This window comes from Tursiops truncatus, chromosome 3 (assembly GCF_011762595.2).
Source record: "Tursiops truncatus isolate mTurTru1 chromosome 3, mTurTru1.mat.Y, whole genome shotgun sequence".
Lineage (NCBI taxonomy): Eukaryota > Metazoa > Chordata > Mammalia > Artiodactyla > Delphinidae > Tursiops > Tursiops truncatus.
The window spans coordinates 129749808-129772243 of NC_047036.1; the positions used below are offsets into that span (position 1 = coordinate 129749808).

The following is a 22436-nucleotide window of genomic DNA, read 5'->3' on the forward strand; positions in this document are numbered from 1 at the left end:
CACAGCTAGTGAGTGTAGAACCGTGACACAAGCCTGGGTGTTTCTGACTCCAAAGCAAGTGCTTTTATAGACTTTGTTTTGCTGTCTTAAGAATGTAGGGGATTATAACTGTAATTATTACTATTAATAGAGCAACTATTCTGTTACTTGGGGGCTCAGCCCTAATTCCCCAGCTAAGGGGATGTGTTTGCAGCCGTTTTTTGGTCCCTGGAAAGGTTTGAACTTGCCTTCTGCTCAGCTTACCAATTCTGTCTGCCTTTCTCCTGACCCGTCCGCATCCGCTCTGCAGAGCAGTGTAATGACCCTCTGTTAATGCTCCGTTCGCCGAGCGTCTGAGAAGAGCACTTTTTAGCAGGCTGCCTGCGGTTGTTCAAGACTCCTCGTGAACAAGGCACAGAAGGATGATTCACTTCTGCAAGTCGTGCTTTCCTGAGAGCCGACTGTGCTCCCCAAATCTTTCCAGGCACGGAGATGTGGGGAGCAGCGGGCCGACGTGTGGTAGGAACTCCTAGCTGTGATGATTACACGCATGGTGTGGTTGGCAGTTTGTAGAACACTTTCATATCGATTTTCTCTCCAGGCCTCAGTTTTGTCATCTACAAAGTGGATGTAATGACAATAATGATATAGTAAAGTCTCATCTTTCTAAAGGGTTAGGTTATAATAAACTTACCACTTAAGGTGAAAATAACGTAAAATCAGAGTCAGCCCTTGACAATCACCCATGGAATATAAAGACAAACCACCTCTCAAAAGCCCAACTGAGGCAGTTTTTCCTCCAGCATTAAAACTGATGACTGTTTGTCTGGTTGAAGTCATCACGATGCCTTCTGAGGTAATGAAAATACTTATCTTCCAAGAGTAGGCTTCCTCGGCACCAAAGTGCTCACAGTACCAGAGGCCAGAGGGAACTAGGCCCCTGGGGACATCATCCGGGATACAGGCTCGCTGAGTGTGGGGATAGGAGGATCACCAGCCTCCCTAGTTAGGATTTCTTTCTCTTTCTTTTGGACCGTGCGTCACTGAATTCCTGAAGCTTTAACTATATATGTGATACAGTTCTATTAGGTCTGATTTCCTGACTTGCTGTCTATGAACAGGATTAAAACTTGAAAATAACGTGTAATGAAGCGAACACCAGGCTGGGTGAGGGGAGATCTGGGCTCAGGCCCCAGGTCAACCCCACCTGCATCCATGGCATCTTGGGCCTATGGACCTTCAAGATGAACTTATCACCCAAGTGTCCAAGTCCTGAGGCTGCATTTCTTGACTGCAGACTTGCAGGACCCTCATGACTCTATTTAAAATAAAAAATGTTTATGTCCATCCCAGCCTCTACCTTCCTGCCTAAACTGGCATCATCTCTGCCTATACCACTGTGATGATAGCCTCCTCCCTGTGTTCCACCCTTCCTCTTGGCCTCCTAATCCTTTCGCCAGTAGCTATAAGAGAGCTTTCCAAGTGCAATCTGATCTTGCCACTTCCTTCTGTAAAATACTTCATTTCCAAATGCTTCTGGGGAAAGACAAAATTCTCATCCCTGCCCACCTCTCATCCCCACCAGGCTTTCCCTCCTTCTCTGTGCAACACACACCCTGCTCTTCTTTTAGTCCCTCCGGTTTCATATTTGCCCAGCCAAATATGGGCCTTTGCACATCCTCACTTCACCCTCTGTCTGAAATGCTCTGTTCTCCTCTCTCTGCTGAGTTTATTCTAATCATACTCCATCCGTTTCCTCAGGGAAGGCTTTCCTGACTTTTCTGTCTGGATAAGACCCTGCTGATCTGATCTGAAAGAAAGGGACTCTCTTTGCACCATGTTATCCTTCTTTTCTGCACAGGCCACTGTGACTATTTAAATTTATTTGTGGTTCTGGATTAAAGTCTATATTCCCTTCTGCCACACACACTACTATAAGCTCTATGAGAGCAGGGCCTTTATCTGTCTTGCTCACCAGTGTATTCTTTATACCTAGCACAGGGCCTGGCATGTGCTTGTATTCATTAAACGTGGACGTGGATGGACCAATGGATGGGTGAAACACCCAAATGAACATTGTCAAATGATCAGTGTTGTTGTTGTTTTGTTTGTTTTTCCAGTGATAAACCCTTTGGAAACTTCCTCTGAAGAAAATGGTACAAGTTGCAATTATTCTTTTAGAATGAAAGAGAAAAGTTACTGAAGGCTCCATTTGCCCTTTGGATAGTAGGTATTACAAACATCTTGGCTCTTTTTCTCTCTCTGTTGAAAAAGTCTTTTAATGAGCTTTCACACTGTATGTAGCAAATGACCTTTTCTAGAGCCATCTGTACAAAACAAAAGGGTGAATTGGACTAGTGGGTTGCTTCTGCCCTTGGAAGCACAGCGTCAGCCTTTTTAAACAAGGGTTCCTATTTGTGAATGACCTTACCCTCTTAGGGAAGGGGGCCCCGCCCAGATTTTAGATGCCAACATCCTGGTGTTGAGACCACAGAGTTATTGGAGCGAGGAAAATTGACACGCCTGATTACTGGGTGGAACGGCAGGACTTGCCTGATGTGGGCCCGGCCGACTTCGTCAGTCTTGTGGTTGCTGGGTTATAGTGTCTCTGTCCATTCATAAACAGTGCCCTTTAGGGGCAATTGTTTTCTCATACTGCTTGGTCCTGGTTGTATTGGAAGGTAGGTTTTCTCAGAACAGCGGCCTGCCAGGTGAGGGCTGGGCTTAGGTCAGCTCATTTCAGTCTGACTTCTGGAATGGTGGAGAGTGAGCCTTAGCCTACAATGAGGGTACGTTGCTTCTGAATGAAAACAAAATCGTGTTTCTCTCTGCATCTATCCCAGGAAGAGGGGGACTCTGAGATTAATTACAGGTGGATAGGTAGTAACATTTTGTTCTTGGACCTCTACTCCAGCCTGTTCCTTGCTCAAAGACCTTTTGTGGCTCCCACCTGCCAAACAGCTCAAATGTAAGGCCCTCAGATTCTGGTCCAGACTTCCTGGCCTCCTTGTTCCTGACTCTCTGTTGCATCCCACTCACCCCAGCCAAATCGGTCTCCTTGCCACTAAGGAAACAGGTCCCTTACTTTCTAACCTCCATCTCTTTGCACATGCTTCCCCTCCAGCTGGGCTCCATCCCCCCGTGGCTACCAGTCAAAATCCTACTCATCCTTTCAGGCAGCTGTCAAAGACCTTGCTTCTGCAGGAATTTTTCCCTGATGGTCTTAAGTAGAATTTAACCTTTGGCTCTTGTAAATACCTTTAGAATTCATCTGTACAACTTTCAAGGCACACACAGTGTTGTGTGTTTTTTCCTTTCTTATATCCATGCTGTTTGTTGAGGCTAAGAATTATCTTATTTTTCTTTATTTCCTCCACAGCTCTTTGGACATAGTAGGTCCTTAATTCCTCAGCGGAATCATCCTCTTTTATGAGGTGAATGAAGAAATAAAACAATTCAGCTTATGTCCTCAAAGCTCATGAAGAAAGTACATTTATCAGTTGTCCAAACTCCCTTGCTTAAATTAAAGTAACTTTATGCTTTTGGCTAAATTAAGTCCTCCCTGGCCCTCTTTGAAGGATAACCTTGAAGACAACCTTGAAGAGAATGCTTTGCTGTGTTGTCTGTGTGTGTGAGTGTGTGTGTATGAAGGTTATTAGAATAATCTACTTAGCAGATAAACAAATGTTTGGAATTACATGGAGTCATTTAAGCCTCAAAGCAAAATCATTCCAGCGCCTTTGTAGGGTTATTTGACAGGAGGGTTGGGGGCAGGGAAGCTATCCTAAAATTTGCAGCAGAATCTAATCCGTTATAGTCCTCGGACCCTGGATGAAGCAGATGCCCTGCTCAGTTATCCTTTCCGCATTGCCGTTTTTGAACATACAGCCCTATTTTCCATTGTTTTGAAGACACTAGACAGCTCAGCCAGAGACACAAGTGTCCTCTCTGAGCGGTAGTTGCCGAGTCGGCAGCGCTAGGATTAGAGTATGTGCTTTAACAGACCTTTCTCCTTGGGCAGAATACAGTTGGCTCACTTCACCACCTTTCTTCCTTCCCTCCAAAGGATGCCAGGCACGCTAAATAGTGATTAAACAAAAGATTAAAATTCCATTTGTTTGTGTGTGTGTGTGTGTCTGAACACTAATTGATTCTTTCAGTGGAATGTTAAGTAAAAGCATGCAGATACCAGAAGCAGTTATTTAGAGCAGCCAGTCAGAATCCACTTCCAATTTACTGTTTAATGTGATTTCCACCATCATTCTGCCAGCCTTCTCCCTACACTCTCCCTCACCTCCCTTGCCCTGTGCTCCTTTCCAGCCTCTCTGCTTCCTGTAGCAAAAGGACATCTGGGAACAGAGGGGAAGGAAAGTAGCAGAAGATGGTTGCTGAAGGAAAATAATCACGGCTTTTATAGACAAATCTGTGAGTCTGCAGAATTAAAGAAACTTAAAATTACCTCTGGATTGAAACCCAGACATGCTTTTTTGCATAACATGAAGTGATTGCCATTGCATAAGAATTGCTGTCTTTTGAGAAGCATTGTTCATGTTTTTCTTGTTGTGAAAGGTCTGTGGCATTTGTTTCTGTTGTACAATGCCGCTATTAACTAAGGACTTTCTTCTTTCCTCAAGAACAGCAAATTTCCACGTGGGCACATAACCTGCTGTTAATGAGGAAACTCTCTAAATCCTGTTACCAGCAATAGCCAGTTGAATTGGCTCAGGTGTTCAATAGGTCCTTCTGCAGGGCTCCCAGTTTTATTATTAGAGTCCCATCTCTCTCCTTTTCCCCCAAACATGACCATCACATACACCAGATCATAATCCTTCTCCAAAAATAACGTATTAATAGTTGCACTCCTTTACCGAAGGGGCCTAACTTTGTGCCAGACACTGAGCTTGATGCGTTGTATAGAGGAGTTCAGTTCATCCCCTCAGGTGCAGGTTAACCTGCAGGTTATTCTGACAGTTTTCCCTATTTATCAGTCAAGGAAACTGGGGTCCACCTGCCCAGGAAGTAAAACCTAAGTTTTTCCGTCTCTGGAATCAGAATGCTCTGAATCATCCAACTAGACTTCCTGCCCCATTAATGAGCCATCATTCGTTCAGTCATTCACCTGATATTTACTGAGGGCCTAAGGTATTGACCTAGGAACACACAGTGACAGCTCAAAACAGATGTGCCCCTGCCTTCAAGGAGCTCACAGTCTAACCCAGGGAGAGAACAGTCAGATCTGGTTTGGTCTTTGGGGCTGACAAACTGTGGGATTTTGGGCAAGTCTCTTCTACTCTGTTAGCTGCAGATTTCGTATCTGCAAGCGAGACAGCTGGATTTTGACAAGTGGTGTTCCACCTTTATTGTGAATCACACGGGGAATGTGTTTAAAGACATCTTCCTGGCCTCCTACGCCCAGATATGTTGATTTCATAGGTTCAGGGTGGGGTCCAGGCATTTGTATCTATAATGAGAGCTCAGGTCTCCCAAGAACCATCCTTTGAGAGAGACTGATCTGGCTATAAAGCCATTAGCATCTACAAGGGATCTGTGTTGTCACGCCTGTATTCCCAGTGCCTGGCACAGAGTAGATCTCGATAAATGTTTGGCAATAGTTGGAATGATGTATCTGTGGGGTTTCCATGGGTGGATGTCAGAGACTCCTGATCAAAATTTTCATAAAGGTTTCTGGATAGGATTCTAAGGGCCCTTTGGGCTCTGAATGCTCAGTGGTTTTAGTATCAAAACCAACTCCTTTTCTGACCAAAAGCTCAGACCTATTATTGGAAATCTTTTTAACTTGTATAGTAAAATTTGAGTCCTGTATCAAGGTGATTTGATGAGATGTCAATTTACAGTAGATTCTTAAAATCCTAAAGGAGTTGGTACCCACACTGATGTGTAAACTCTGAAAGTGCTCCCGATAACACAGTTTGTGATTTTTCTTGGTTGATCTGGAAGTACCTTTTGGGCAGGTAGTGCTGTCTCTATTTTCCAGGTAGGAAAATCGAGGTGCCTGTGACTCTTGTAGCTTGTCCAAGACCACACTACAAGGGCTCTCTCCACTAAAACCCAGCGTGGGAGTCAAAGAACATAGCTCTTATTCTCTGGCCTGCTTATGTGGCCTTGGTTGGGTAGCTTGGCCTCTTTGGACATCAGTTTCCCCACCTGTAAGATGGGAGACAGGTGGACTAATTGTTTCTGAGCAGCTGCGTAGCTTGGTTATTTGAGGACCCCCCTAGTGACATGTTTAGACATGCAGAAGTCCCTATGGCAGCAAGCTCCGAAGTCCTCTTAGTTTAGGGAGGAAATAAGAACTACTGAGACCACCTAAAACAGGCCACCTCTGCAGATCATTCCAGAGGGACATGCGTCATTAAGGCAAAGGCAATGAGGTGGTAGAAGCTGATAAGTGTGAAACTCCCAGAACTTTGGAATCTTAATTCTCTACCCTGTTGGTTCAGCAATTCACTGTTCATTCAAGGGAGTTTACCTCTATGCGGTCACAACTGTGGGATGCAACCCCGTGCCCTGTTCCCAGCAGTGTGAGAAGACTTTCACAAACATATGGAGGAAACAGTGTCCTTTCTGGACTCTTAGACTCTTGAGATGTCCTTGTAAAGGTCGCCTCACCCTTGCTACTCAAAGTGTTTTTCACGGATCAGCAGCATCAGCCATCCCCTGGGAGCTTTTCAGAAATGCAGAGTCTGAGGCCCAGCCCCAGACCTCCTATGTCAGAATCCATGTTTAACAAGATCCCCACGTGATGGTACTGCACAGGAAAGTTCGAGAAGCGCTAGCCCTAACCCCGCACTTGAGTCCCCTCCTTCACATCCTGATGAACAGGCGAGCATCCTATTCCTGGCCTCCTCTATCTTCTTCCAAGTGCCCCTGTTTCACCCTAATACCAGTCCAACTTTTAGAATTTCTTATCTTAAACTAATCCCTCAGTCATTCAGTAATTTCTGCCCTTGGCACTCACGCTAGCCTCAGGGCCTCAGAGAACAAGACAGATGCTCCTGTGTCCCCCACGGCTTCCCATCTCCCAGTCCTCCTACAACACAGTTTCTAATCTTCCTCATACATACCTGTATGTGGCAGCCTGTTGCAAACTCCCTGGGGCCAGGAAAGTAAGACAAGTGAGAGATGAGAGGCAGGTGAAATGCACTAAGGAATGGCGGGGGACTGTGGCAAAGTGGAGAGCCATGTGCTGGCCCAGCTCGGTCAGAGCACAGACGTGTCTTTTGAGTTTTCAGGAGAAGCCAATGAATCTTGATAAAACAATAAGAAATCCCTCCATTTTTGTCATGCTGGCAGTTAAAAAAAAAAAAAAAGATCCCCAGAAGCCAGCAGATTGTGTTTGCCAGTGATCACATCTAAGGTTTTTGTGACCATTGATGATGAATATCTGCCCAGCTTGGATACAATAGCCCAGGTGTAGCCTGACCGGCACAGAGGAGGCAGGATTATGGCCTCCTTCGTTCTGGACCAGTAGTTCTCAAATGGGAGTGTGCATCACAATCTCTTGGAGGACTTATTAAAACCCAGATTGCCAGGCCCCACCCCCAGAGTTGCTGCTGCTACTTCCTGGGCAGGGCTCGGGAATCTGCATTTCTAACAAGTTCCCAACCGGTGTGGATGCTCCTGGTTCACGTTTTGAGAACCACTTTAGATTGGTTCCTTCCATTAAGGCAGCCGCGCTTTGCAGAACCTCTTTAGGTCCACCAGTGAGCTAACATCGTCAGTGGAAGTTCCCAGTCTTTGGGTAGCAGAAGAGGGAGAAGGAATTGGGAGGGAGGGCTGGAGGAAAGATTGCTCACCAGCTCTTGACCGACCAATCCTGACATCTAGAGGTAGAATACTTACTTCGGGTAGGTCCCTGACCCATTCCAAGATTCAGTTTCCCTGTCTGTGAAATAGGGCAGTGTCCTCAGCTCAGTTTCCAAGTATATGTGTTCACTTGTTTGGAGACTTGATCGTCAGTTTGTTTTTAGCAGAGGTCCTTTTAAAAATGAAATCCCACATAGAACTCCGGTATAAAAAACAGACAGATGCATTGCGGGTCTGATTGAAGGAGGGGAGTCAAGCTCTTACTCTCAGCCTCCACCTTCCCAAGGCAGCACTGAAGGGTCTCCTGTAGAAATGTAGCTCACCACAGTTGAAACCTGCTGAAGGAACTTCCAGCTCAGCTCCTGTGATTTCTAAGCCCCCGAGAACTGTTTGCAGGCACGTGGCCTTTGTTTTTGCAGTTTTCTTTCCCTCTCTGACCACAACATCTGGCAGGCCCACTTTCAGAGTTTTCTTCTTGCAACTCAGAGGGGTCTGTAGGAGAGGGAATGCCAAGGATTGTCATTATCATTAGAGCCGTTGTGGAAAATCTGCTAACGCGAGAATCAGCCGGAGCCTTAATAAACAGGCGTGGGGATGATTTTATTCCAGTGGCTTCTTGTTAGTGCTAATGTTCCAGCACACCACGCATTCAGGGCCTAGTTAATTATATAGGAAATAGGACTAGTGGATTCTGCATGCCACAGTGACGAGAACAGGTCTCTGGGGTTTTTAATGGGCAAGGTGAGGTGGAAAGCTGTTCTCATGTAGGTGAACACAGGTATTTAAACAGCCGTGTGGAGCAGTGTTACCTTGGGAAGACTCTCACTGAGCCCTGGGGCCAAGTGCTTAGACTCGACTCTTGGCGTGGGAAAGCATCTGACACCTTCTGATGACCCCAGACACTGGAATGCGGCCTCCTTTAATTAGGGGAACTGCTTCCTAATTGGCCCTCCAGCATGGGCTCACCTTCCGGAACACAAAATAAATGCCTTCCTCTCCCAGCCCCTGGCTACTATATATTCCTGTTTTCTTTCAGCCATCTAAGTGCTTGTTCAGACCTTCCACACACATTTGACAACTGTTCCCCCTCTTTGGGACTGGGCCTTCTTTGGGACTGCAGAGATGACCAAGACCCGACTTCTCTTCCTGTGCTCTGTGCTCCTCGGGCCCAGCCCAGCCCTGCCGTGCTCCACCTGCACCTGGAAGTCTATGCCCAGGCCACGTGCTCTGCCTGCCTCTCATTTCGCTTATCTGAAGCCCAATCCAAAGGCACCCATGTCCGTAAAACCTTCCCCAGTTCTCCCAGGCAGAAGTGAAGTCCTCTAGCACTCTCTCCAGACCTCTCACCCAAAATTCACTGCTTCTGCCCTGTCTAGTATGGAGCCACCTATGGCTCTTGAGCACTTGGAATGAGGCTGAACTGAGATGAACACAAGTGTGAAATACACACACTGGATTTTGAAGACTTAGTCCAAAAAAAAGAAAGAACGTAGAGTACCTCAACACTTTTTCCCACTGTGTGTTGAAATGATAATACTTTAGATGGAGTATATGGAGCTAAATGAAATGTATTATCAAAACTCACTTCACCTTTCTTTTTTTTAATTTGGTTGTGCTGGGTCTGGGTTGCGGCACGTGGGATCTTTAGATTCTTCATGCGGGATCTAGTTCCCTGACCAGGAATCAAACCCGGGCCCCCTGCATTGGGAGCACGGAGTCTTAACCACTGGACCACCAGGGAAGTCCCTCACTTCACCTGTTTTTAAAAAAATTTTTAGGGCTTCCCTGGTGGCGCAGTGGTTGAGAGTCCGCCTGCCGATGCAGGGGACACGGGTTCGTGCCCCGGTCTGGGAAGATCCCACATGCCGTGGAGCGGCTAGGCCCGTGAGCCATGGCCGCTGAGCCTGCGCGTCCGGAGCCTGTGCTCCACAACGGGAGAGGCCACAACAGTGAGAGGCCCGCGTACCGCCAAAAAAAAAAAAAAATGTTTTTTAAATGTGAATACTAGAAAATGTAAAGTTACATATGCAGCTCACCTAGGTGGCTCATGTTATATTTCTGTTGGACAGCATCACACCTACCTCTTTCTCTCTTCCATGAAAGGAATGTCTGTCCATCTGTTTTCTCTGCCACGGGTTTGTAAGTTCCAGGAGGATGGACACTGTGTGTCATCTTTCTGAACTTTGCACACCTGGCTGGCACGGAGCAGGACTAACAAAGCTATACTGAGGATATTAATAAATGAACCAATGAGGACAGACATTCAATCAATACTGAAAGCTCCCTTAGGCAGTGTAATTTCTGGGTCTCTGTTATTAAACTTATTTCCCCTTTTCTTCTATCTCACAATTTTTGTCTTTTTTTAAGGGCTCACACAATCAGCAAAAGAAGACCTTTTTCTTGGGAGATGGGCAGAAGCTGAAGGACTGGCACGACAAAGAAGCCATCAAGAGGGATGCTCAGCGTGTAGGTACGAGAGCAGAGCATCCTTGGACGGTCCCCTGGAGAGTGTTTGCACACGCGCATGTGTATGTGTGTGCGTGAATGTGTGTGTTTAACGGGGGTATCTGGACCTCCTGTTGACTTCCTGTCCGTTTGCCGTCATCCTTCCCCTGGTTCCTGGGATCCCCCGCTTCACCTGTTAGCTGACCCCTTTCTCCACTCACACCACCAGATCCACTGCCTTCGCGACTTTGCCCTGCTACCTCTATGGTGATAGAAAATGTCTCCCTCCTCGAAGATATTTTACCACTAAAATGAGGAGCAGTAATCATAAGAGCCAACACTTATTGAACGCGTATGGTGAACAAGGCCCAAGGTCCACACTTTTGTTGGTGAAACTCCTCACCAACCTTTGTAGCGCATTTGATGAGAAGGGACCTGGAGCTCAGAGAGGTGGGGTAATTTGCCTATAGTCACACAGTGAGAAAGAGGCAGGCTTGGGACTTGAACTCAGGTCTAGAGGGCTGAGTTGATCCCTACCCAGCACCATAGCCACAAGGTTGAATGAATCAGCTGAAGTTTTCTTTGCCTAATTAGCCTTTGGAACTGTTCCTGTTACACTGCAGAGTTGGGAAGGGGTGGGGTGACTCGCCACATAATTTCTGTGGCGAGTCATCTCGAGAGAGCCTGGGCTAGGAGCCAGGAGAGCAGCTCAGATACCACCTACCAGCCATGTGACCATCACATAAATTCCATCTCCTGGAGCCTCGGTTTCCCCCTCTGTCAGTGGGGCTCATGCTTCACACTTTGATAACCTCAGGGTGTTGTTGTGAAGGTGACAAGCAAAGTACAATTTACAATACTGGAAAGCACCGTAGAAATATAAGGGATTGTATTTTATTCATTTTCATCTCAGGGGTACCCACCAGTATTGATTTTTTTTTTTTAAGTTATACAATGACAAAACCAGATGACAGTAAGGCTCTGAATAGAGCTGATGTAACAACTGATGGTCAGGGAAAGCGAAGACAGGACATGCATTTTTCTATATGCCAGTGATTTAAAATGAAGGGGATTTAAAATGTTTCAAAATTTTTTTAAAATTTTAAACATGATTTAAAATGTTTCCTTAAGAAAGGAAACATTTGAAAAGAGCTAATTTTTCAGGCAGTTATACCGGAATTATTGGAACATTGGGCTAACTAGCCAGAAAAGAGTAAGCAGTGGCGACATTATTGAGAGTAATAATAACCAGCATGTGTTGAGCACTCACTGTGTGCCAGGCATCTTGCCCTGCATTCCCTCCTTAATCATCACATCGAACCTTCTCATCCCAGGGAATACAAAAGGCAAAACTCAAGACGTAGAAAGGCTGAAGGCGCTCCTGAGATGACACAGCTGGGAGCAGCAGGGCGGGCTTCAAACTCCACTCTGCCCAGCTCCAGGGCCTGAACTCTGAGTCACTCTCCTGCACTGCCTTCCCGAAGCTTCCCTCCCCGCCCGAACAGATGCTTCTGCTCTTCTTTTTCTGCCTGTTGCATTTGTGTCCCTTGCAGGATCTGTGCTGGGCACTGGCCAGCAGTGTCTTATCACAGAGCAATGCAAGTTACAGGTGGCGGAGTCCTCTCTCTCGTTGGGCTGGATTGGAGTAGACACCACCCCTGGGCTCCCCTCTTTGCTTGCACCTTCTCATCAAGCTGATGTCAACATTTACTTTGCAAAGTAAATGGGGTGTTTCTCAGTCCGTGGGCTCCAGAAGATGAGGTGATGTTGAATCAGCTGACTTTTATTACCCTTTCTTCCAGACCCTTGCCAATGGCAGATGCTTGGGCTATTATTGCAGGGGTTGGGGGACATCCCCACGTACCATCTGCACCCTGGGAACCCAGAGAGTAATTTCCTAGAGCATCAGGGACTCTTTCCCCAGATGGATTGTAAAGAGAGAGGAAAACTGGTACTGGATCCACCCAAATCCATTGCTCAAAACAACACTTTTCAGGCAATCCAGGCCTAGGCTAGGCAAATCTTAATTTGTTTGCTGGCTTAAAAAAAATCAAAACATCTTTTATCATTTGTGGCAATTTTGATTTATATATAAAGCTTGCCTTGCCTGGAGAGTAATCATAGTATTTCCTCACATGGTTAATAGGGTTCATAGTTTACAGAAAGCTTTCATGTATGCAACCTCTCATTTGACTTTCTCAGCGTGGTGTGGGTACCAGACAGGAACAAGCTACAGTTCAGAGAGGTAGTACTGGCCCAAGGTTGATCAGCTTATAGGGCAAGTGACCTGGCCTCCCGTCCAGGTGATCAGACTTCAGGGTCAGGGATGTTTGGGGCTCCTGGCAGAGTGGGGGAAGCATGGGCTTTGGAGCCCAGAGACCTGGTTTTATAGCCTTTCTGCGTCCTGGTTTATCTGTCTATAGAATGAGGGCTCGTATGCCTACCCTGACAACTTTGCTGGGGACATTACATGAGAACAGGTCTGAAGTGCATGATACGCCCATGGCTGAGTCTCATTCCCCTCACCTCTTTAGCCCTGCAAAATCTGGAGGAACGCTGTATATCAAGTGTAAAGTTCTATCTTGGTGATTTAACCATATTTTTCATCTTCCCTTCCCCACGCCATTTAATTGGCAACACTGACTTTGCTCTTTGCTCCTAGGAAACGGAGAACAAGGGAGGCCCTTCCCCATGACCGATGCTGAAAGAGTGGATCAGGCATACCGAGAAAATGGATTTAACATTTACGTCAGTGATAAAATCTCCCTGAATCGCTCTCTCCCTGATATTCGGCACCCAAAGTGAGTGTAACATCTCTCATCTTCTGGGATCTAAGGATCTTGCCCTGGGCTCTTGTTGAGAATTAATTAAAGAAAAAGGTACATAAAGCACTGCTGGAGGAGATTTCCTCCTGTTACCCAGGGCCTTCGTGCACAGGTTCGTGTGATCAGATTCTCCTAGAATTTAGAACTGGTGTGGCCGAGGGAGAATATTGTCTCTCCAAAAGAGCTGGTCTCCTTCCTCTTTTCAACCAGCGGAAACCATGACCTCTGTATTTCCGTTTTTGACTCTAGCCCACAGGGAAGTCCAGACCTCAATTTGCAAGACAGTTGCAGCAGCCATTTCAACCCTCCCTTTCTCCACCTTCTTTGTGTGACATTTTTATTTTTTTAATCTTTATTTTAGCTATCCTGTGCACCTGTACATCTATATGTTGGTTATAAGCTATCTTAACTCACTTTGAGAGAGGACATATCCTAATGATTATAAAGATAACAGTGGCAGCTAACATTCTTTGAACAGGTAGCGTGTGTCAGGCACTTCATTTGCATTGTCTCAGGTCCTTGTGATGTAGGTCCTGTGATGATGCCCATTTTTACAGATGAGGAAACTGAGGCTTAGAGGGGTATTATAACTCATGTAGGGCCACACTAAGAAGCTGAGCCAGTTCTTGAGCTGCAGTTCAACCAAAAACTATACTCTGGATCTTAAGCCATCCTGCCTCCCCTTTTTAATAGGAGTACCGTAGTAGTCATGGTGATTTTCTAGCAGAGGGCTATCTCTTAAAGTTGCTGTGCATTAGAATCACCTGGAGGGCTGTTAGTTCGAACACAGGACCTTGAGCCTCACGCCAATAATCCCTGATTCAGTAGATCTGGGTCGGGGCCCAAGAACTTCATTACAAGTAAGCCCCCGCATGATGTTTGTGGGGTCACACTTTGGGAACCACTGCAAGCAGAAGATTTCAAAATTGTTTCTTCACGAAGGCAGTACTGAGTAGAAGTGGAGCATAAACTGTTTCGCTCAGGGACTAAGAAATTCGAAGCCGGGAAAAGATAATAACAGCTAACACTTATTAGGTACTTACTGTATGCCAAGCATTATTCTAAGCCAGCTGTTCTCAGAGTGTGGTTCCCAGGCCAGCAACAGCAGCATCACCTAAGAGCTTGTTAGACATGCAAACTGCTGGATCTCAGCCCAGGTCTACTGAATCAAAAGCTCTGCATAGGGGCCCGGCCGTCCGTGTTTTAACAAGCCCTCCAGGGGATTCCGATGCAAAGCTGAAGTTTTATGTATACATTCTTTTTTAATATTCTTTTCCATTATGGTTTATCACAGGATATTGAATAGAGTTCCCTGTGCTCTACAGTAGGACCTTGTTGTTTATCCATTCTAAATGTAATAGTTTGCATCTACCAGCCCCAGAACCAAGGGTACTTTAAGTACATTAATTCAGCCAAACCTTCCAAAAACCCTATGAGATAGGTACCTTTATTATCACCATTTTACAGATAAGGAATTGAGGCCAAAAAAAAAAAAGTTAAATAGTTACCGTGAGATGATACAGCTGGTAAGAGGTGGCGCTAGAATTTACATGCAGGGAGTCTGACCTAGAATCCCTAAGTCATAAGGTCTTTCCACCTATAAGGACTCAATTGGTAGAATGTAATAATGAAGAATCTCGATAGCATGTGTGGCTACTTACAAAACGCTTTCTGCCCGCTTACATCTTTCAGTTCCTCTAATAGTACTTTGAGGTTGGCGTTTTTATTATCATCTCCACTTTGTAGATGAGGAAAGCACACAGCTAGGAATCCCCAGCCGGAAGGTGTGCTGCTTGCCCAGGACGGGGCCCAGTTCGCAAGGATTTCTTGCAGCGAGGGGAGGGAGCGAGGGCCTTGCAGGGCTTGCTCGGGCGTTTGCTCTTCGTTTCATGGTCTTCACTGTCAAGCCCGGGATTTTTTTCACCTAAGTCTGAGAATGTAGTTCAGATATTACTGATGTTGTTGGATTCAGAACCGTGACCCGACTCTGAGGGTCAGAAACTCAATTTATATGTTTAGCCCCTCGCAGAGTTCAGAATTCTGCACTAATTTCATCTTTCTAAGTCTGGGAAAGAAGTTTCATCTGGGAGCATTATTCTCTTACCTCAGCTACTGCTCTGTGGTTCTGTAGGTTCTCAACTCTGGCTATACCTGGGGTGGTTTTAAAAAAATACAAAAGCTGGGGCCCTACCCCAGCCACTGGAGTCTGAATCTCTGGAGGGATAGCCTGGGTCTGAGGATCTTCTGAAATCTCAGAACGTGATTCTCGCATATAGCCAGGGTTGAGAACTGCTGGTGTGAAATAAGGAATATTTTTACAGTGAGAGAGAGATGCTTTCATCCATTCATTCATCTGTTCATCCAGTAAATGTATATTCATGGTCTTCTGTGTACCAAGCCCTGTGCTGAATACCAGGAACACAATGATAAATGAGCCATTATTGCTGCTTTGGGCAAGAGCAGGGGGTGGATGGCAGGAGCAGGTCATTACCCCACAGGTGAGAGCCAGTGAGGGAGTAGGCACAGGGTGCTTTGGAACCCCAGGGGACACCCCCACCCGACACCAGCCTCTGCGGGAGAGGACTAAGCAAGACGGTGCTTTGCCTTAACAACTAAAGGGGCGAGTCTCCCAGCTGTTAGAGGGAGAGCAAGGGGCAGGGAACAAACCGTTTTGTCTCCCAGTGCAGTGCTCTCTCCCGACAGTCCAGAAGAAGAAAGGTCTTCATAATCAAGGAAGGCGTCCTTGGACCCACAGATAGGTCTGTGAATAGAATTCAGGAGGGTCTGTAAACTTGGATGAGAACAACATTGCATTTTTCTTTTCATGAACCTCTCACTGAAATCTGGTGTTCCCTTCAGTTATGACTGTAGACAACGAAGCACCTATGATATCTTCACCAAAAGAAATCATTTACTTTCCCATCACTTTACAGATATCTTGAAATGTCACAGATACTCATCACTGCTTTGGAATGAAGGTAGTTTTTAGAACTTCCACTAGATCTTGTCATTTAATGTGTTAATGAAGAAGCACATTTATGACTCTATTTCAAATTCTTTTATTATTTTGATAACAGTATTTCAGTCTAACTGGTTTCCTTTACAAGCTCATCTATTTTATTTTATTCATTGTACACACTGTTCTGAGAAGTGACGATAGGCTTCACCAACCTGGCAGAGAGGTTCAGGGTTTGGGTTTAAGGGGAGGAGGCCCAGTTCTGGGTGGATGTGAATTGAGCCTAAGGCTCTCCTGTATTACCAGCCCACCCACCCAACCAGTGTCCAAGTTATGGCAAAAGATGTCGCTAAATCCAACGCTCCTGACACCCACCCTTTTTTAGAATCCCGTTGTGGAAGCTGACTTTTTTTTTTAACGGTAAAGATGGATTTTATAAAATCATTAAGCTGCTTTACTTTACAATTTGACGGAAGGGGCTACAGTGGAATTTTGCAGAGCTAAGAAAATTGTTTACATTGCTCTGATAAGAAGCAATTTAATATGAACATCTATAAACATCCATTTCACATTTGCCGTAGTTTGTTGTTAATTTTTTCATATGAAAGTTTGTTTTTTTGCTTTAAGTCTTGAATATGTATTCATTAAGACTCATTTAAGCACTAGAGCACTGCTAAAATTCCCTGATTTAAAATATCCGTTTCTGATTACATAACAAGACCTCAAATATTTGGCACCTATACAACTGGCACCTTTCAACAAATGGAATTCTAGGCAGAAGTTAAGGAGAGCTATTGAGAAAAGCCAAAGGCACTGAGTTCAGAGAAATTTCCTGGTTGGGCAGGTCTCTGTAAAAGCAAAGTGTTCTGGGATTGATTGAAAAGAAAAGCATGCAACTAAGCACACTCCATCCTGTAGGGTCACAGGGCAAATGAGCATTGAAGCTGAGCTGAAGGGGAGAAGGAGAGCAGTGATGAGCAGGCAAGAGGAAGGGCAGCAGGAGGAAGAAAAAATATCAACAGGAAAGGAGGGAAAGGAGGGTTGAGGCATGATTGGTATAAGATAGACCAGTGTGAAGAACAGGAAAGGAAACATCAAGAAGGGAAAGAAGAAAGCAGAAGGACAATGGTGTGAAAAAGAGGAAATAAAAATATGAAAGATCCAAACCAAGGAAAAATGGAATCTCATCCAGAATATCCTATTATAATACCTGAAAGTTAAGAATCAACTCTATTTAATCTGTATTAGTCCACATTGGCAAATAGCAGCACTTATTATCTTTTTTAAAAAATTATTTATTTATTTATTTATGGCTGTGTTGGGTCTTCGTTTCTGTGCGAGGGCTTTCTCTAGTTGTGGCAAGCGGGGGCCACTCTTCATCGCGGTGCGCGGGCCTCTCTCTATCGCGGCCTCTCCCATTGCGGAACACAGGCTCCAGACGCGCAGGCTCAGTAGTTGTGGCTCACGGGCCTAGTTGCTCCGCGGCATGTGGGATCTTCCCAGACCGGGGCTCGAACCCATGTCCCCTGCATTGGCAGGCAGATTCTCAACCACTGCGCCACCAGGGAAGCCCCCAGCACTTATTTTGATAAGATAAAAACTCAAATTGCTTACTCAATTGCAAGAAACTGTCTCACATGGATTATCCCATTGGGAAGCTGACTTTTCCTAAATGAGTTGACAGATGTCTTGAAGAGCTTTTCTTTTTTTCCAGGGAAAGTGGGGTGGCAGAATCTTTCCTGCAGTTTGACAGCAGAAATGTGTGAAGAAGTTAGAGCAGTCAAGCCACTCAGTCCCTCCTGTTGCTTTTAGCTTAAACAGCTTCTCTGGCAGGAGCTGAGGTTTATATTTGCCTTCTACTCCTTCAAACTGAATTTTGGCAGCAGCCTGTCAAGGACAGGACCAAGGGGCTGTTTGTTTGTGCCAGCTGCATTTGCTTCCTCCAGAAGCTGCACCAGGGACGTGCAGCCACGGAGAGTGGAGACTAGGTGGTCTGGCCCCACTTGCTGGGTTTGCATGTGGGAGGTGGCCAGCTGGCTCTGAGCAGGCCTGCCCTTGGCCCCTCCTGCCAAGGGAACAGGAACAAGGATGGCTGGTGGGCTGGCCCACTTTTCTTCTCCCCAGGAGCCCTGCTGGGCTGCGTGGCAGCCACACATGGAGGCCCCCTCCAGGGCACAGAGCTGGTAGAAGCGGAGTCCCAACTGCTGGAAGTTGCCTGGGTCTAAAAGTTCCTGGGCACACCCCTCCGTTGGATGATCAGCTTCTTCCGTGCAAAGATTATCCATGGTGGGGGTGAAAGCAGCCTACAATCCTGACCTGCTTTCTCCAGTCCATGAATATAGCTTCCAGTAATGAATGAACCTGAATGGCATCTATGTCACAAGAAAAGGCCCGAGTCTACCAGACTCTTGGTTCCATGTTCCTTCTTGATTTTTCCTTTTTGTTAAATTAACATGGTTACTTTACGGTATGTGCTCAATTTCCTCAAAAGAATTTATAAGCTCATATTATTATAATAGGCCTGGATTCTGTTGAGTGCCTTTACATCCCCACAGGCTACAAAAGCAGCAAGGAATCTTCATTCTCAAAGAATGAAGATCACTGGAAATAGTAACTATGTAGGTAAATACATATAATTTTTTCTTACTGTTTAAATCTTTCAAAAAGATATCTGACTGTGTAACCCAAAATAATAACATATCCTTGTGTTTAAAGCATAGATAAAAGTAAAATATATCCCACCATAAAGGTTAGAGGGGAGAAATGTAACATAGTAAGGTTCTCCTACTTACGAAGTGGTATAATGTCATTTGAAATTAGACTTTAAAAGTTAAAAGTATATAAAAGTATGGGCTTCCCTGGTGGCGCAGTGGGTGAGAGTCCATCTGCCGATACAGGGGATGCAGGTTCATGCCTCAGTCCGGGAGGATCCCACATGCTGCGGAGCGGCTGGGCCCGTGAACCATGGCCGCTGAGCCTGCGCGTCCGGAGCCTGTGCTCCGCAACAGGAGAGGCCACAACAGTGAGAGGCCCACGTACTGCAAAAAAAAATAAAAATAATAAAAATAAAAATAAATAAAAGTATATACTATAAACCCTAAAAGGAGCACTCAAATGACAAAACAAAGAGTTGTAGCTAATAAGCCAACAAAAGAGATAAAATGGAATCATGAAAAATATTCGGTTAATCCAAAAGAAGGCAGAAAAGGAGGGAAAAAAGAACAAAGATCAGAAAGGAGAAGTTGAAAGCAAGTACCAAGATGATGGACTTTAACCTAACCAGATCAATAATCACATTAAATAATCACAGTAATTACTTTAGTGGAAAAGCAGCTTGTCCGATTAGTTAAGAAAGCAAGATCCAACTACATACTGCCTGCAGGAAACACACTTTAAAGATAAAGATACAAATAAATTAGAAGTGAAAGGATAGAAAAGATCTTCTGTGCTAACATTAGTCAAAAGAAAACTGGAGTGACTATATATTAATATCAGTCAAATAGATTTCAGGACAAAGACAATTACCAGGGATAAAGAAGGTCATTTCATGATAAAGGGATCATTCATCAAGAGGACATAGCAATCTTAAATGGTTAAGCAACTAATAAGAGAGTTTTAAAATACATGAAGCAAAAGCTCATAGAACTGCAAGGAGAAATAGACATAGCCACAATTATGAAATTTCAACACCTCTCTCTCTCAATAATTGATACAACAAGTAGACAGAAAATCAGCAAGGATATAGTAGAGTTGAACAGCACTGTCAACCAGTGTGACCCAGTTGACATTTGTGGAACACTTCACTCAGTAACAGCAGAATATACAATCTTTTCAAGTGCGTACATAACATTTACCAAGATAAACTATATTCTGGGCCAGAAAACAAGTCTCCATAAATTTAAAAGGATTCAGGTGACACAAATTATGTTCTCTGACCACAGTGGAATTAAATTTAGAAACCAATAATAGAATAGTGTCTTAAAATTTCCAGATGTTTGGGAACTATGTAACTCAGGAATAACAGATGGGTCAAAGAAGAAATCAAAAGGAAAATTAGAAAGTATTTTGAACAGAATGATAATGGAAATAGAATATGTCAGAATTTGTGGGCTGTCACTAAAGCAGCATGTAAGGGGAAATTTTGTAGCATTAAATGCCTATATTGGAAAAGAAGAATGGTCTCAAATTAATGACATCAGCGTCTACTTTAAAAACTAGAAAGAGTAAGTTAATCCAAAATAAACAGAAGAAAGGAAATTTTTAAAAAGATCAAAGCAGAGATCAGTGAAATAGAGAATAGAAAACCAATAGAGAAAAATCAATGAACCCAAAAGCTGGTTCTTTGAGGTGGTCAATTAAATTGATGTCTTAGCAGCCTGATAAAGAAAAAAAAGAGAGAAGACACAAATTATCAATATCAAGAATGAGAGAGGTGACATAACCACAGATTCTATTACTGTTAAGAATAATAAAATAATATTCTGAACAACTTTATTCCTATAAATTCAACAACTTAGATGAAATGACAAATTCCTTAAAAGATACAAACTCCCAAAACTTACTCAAGAAGAAATGATTCATTTAAATAGCCCTATATCTAGTAAAGAAATTGAAATTATATTAAGAACCTTCCCACAAAGAAAACTCTGGGCCCAAATAGATTCCTTGGTGAATTCTACAAAAATTTAGGAAATAATACAAATTCTACACAACTCTTCCAAAAAGTTAAAGAGGATGGAGTATATTCCAACTCATTGTGAAGAAGCCAGCATTACCCCGATACCAAAACCAGACAAAGACAACACAAAAAAGAAGATTACAGGCCAATATCTCTGATGAACAGAGATGCAAAAATCCTCAACAAAATATTAGCAAACCAAATTCAGCAATATGTCAAAAAGATCATACAACCGTGATCAAGTGGAATTTATTCCAGGGATTCGAGGATGGTTCAACATCCACAAATCAGTCAACGTGATACACACCACATTAATAAAATGAAGGATAAAAACCATATGTTCATCTCAGTAGATACAGAAAAAGCATTTGGTAACATTCAACACACATTTATGATAAAAGCTCTCAATACAGTGGGTGTAGAAGAGACGTATCTCAACATAATAAAGGTCATATATGACAAACACACAACTAATATCATACTCAGTAATGAAAAGTTAAAAGCTATCTCTAAAATCGGGAACTAGACAAGGATACCCCTTCTCACCACTCTTATTCAACATAGTATTGAAATCCTAGATAGAGCAATTAGGCAAGAAAAAGAAATTAAAGTCATCCAAAATGGAAAGGAAGAAGTAAAATGGTCACTATTTGTAAATGACATGATTTTATATACAGAAAACCCTAAAGACTCCACCAAAAACCTATTAGAAATAATAGAATCCAGTTGGAAATGGATTTGTTATCGTGGTTTGCTAAGCATTGCAGTATCCACAACATCCGGATAAAAGGGTAGGGAATCAGGAAGAGGGAGAGCACTGAAGGGGAATCGCTCCCTGGACCCAGAAGAGCTAGAAGCTGAGAACCTATTGAGGGACCACCACCTTCCTCCCATGATAGTGTGGCCTTGGTGTTGCTGGGGGTTGAGAACCAGGAAAGCCTGATGTTTATAAATATCTGCAGAAACAGACAGGGAATCTTCTGGAATGGTGATGAAAGCTCAAGCAGGAAAGGCCTGGGATGTAAAAGAATTGAGTTTTTCTGGCCCAGAAGGCATCACCAGTTGTGCATTCATGGGACCCCAGGGGACCAAAGGAAGCTGTTGGCAGAGCTGCTGTCTGTGTTCTTGGGCTCCTGCTGCATGGACACCTCATGAATGTATTCAGAGCTAATTAAATCAGGAATTTAAGGCAACCGTGTATGTGTGTTAAGGGCTCCTTTCTCATTCCTCCATCCCCGATCTGTTGCCCACCAAAATGCAGCCTCCTCCTACTCATTTATACTAAAATGATCAAATGTCAGTCCCTGCCTTGAAGAGATCTCAAGCCTATTAGTCAGTTGAAAGTTTCTCTGCAAGTCATTCACTCATTAATTAAGCAAATACTTATTGGGTGCCTACCATGTGTGTTTATTACTTCCTAGCCTACTAGTGTAGGCTAGTCCCTGGGAAAACAGCAATGAACAAAATGGGCAAAATTTCCTTCCCTCCTAGAGCTTACATTCTACTGGGCTGGGGAGGTCATAAACAAACAAATTAATATATTTATTTTCCAGTGATGTAGGGAAAGAAAGAAGCAAAGTAAGAAGTAGAAAAAGTGATGGGAGAGGCTTCCCTGGCAGTCCAGTGATTAAGACTCCGTACTTCCACTGTAGGGGGGCGCAGGTTCGATCCCTGGTTGGGGAACTAAGATCCCACATGCCGTGGGGCACGGCCAAAAAAAAAAAAA

General features: G+C 44.2%; 1 protein-coding gene across 6 annotated transcripts in view; it reads left to right on the plus strand.

Annotated features, from left to right (window-relative positions):
• GALNT10 (polypeptide N-acetylgalactosaminyltransferase 10) overlaps nt 1-22436 on the plus strand; it is a 237757-nt gene that overhangs the window by 101556 nt on the left and 113765 nt on the right. For 4 of the 6 annotated variants that reach the window (XR_004525933.2, XM_033853499.2, XM_033853502.2 and 1 more), the window contains 2 exons: nt 10174-10276; nt 12914-13052. Coding sequence is in view for 5 of the 6 variants with exons in the window: in XM_033853499.2 (XP_033709390.1) it covers nt 10174-10276; nt 12914-13052 (242 nt within the window). In the remaining variant the exon portion in view is untranslated. Of the gene's footprint in view, nt 1-2099; nt 2210-10173; nt 10277-12913; nt 13053-22436 lie in introns of all 6 variants that reach the window. The other 2 variants (XM_033853503.2, XM_033853504.2) reach the window with 2 other exon arrangements.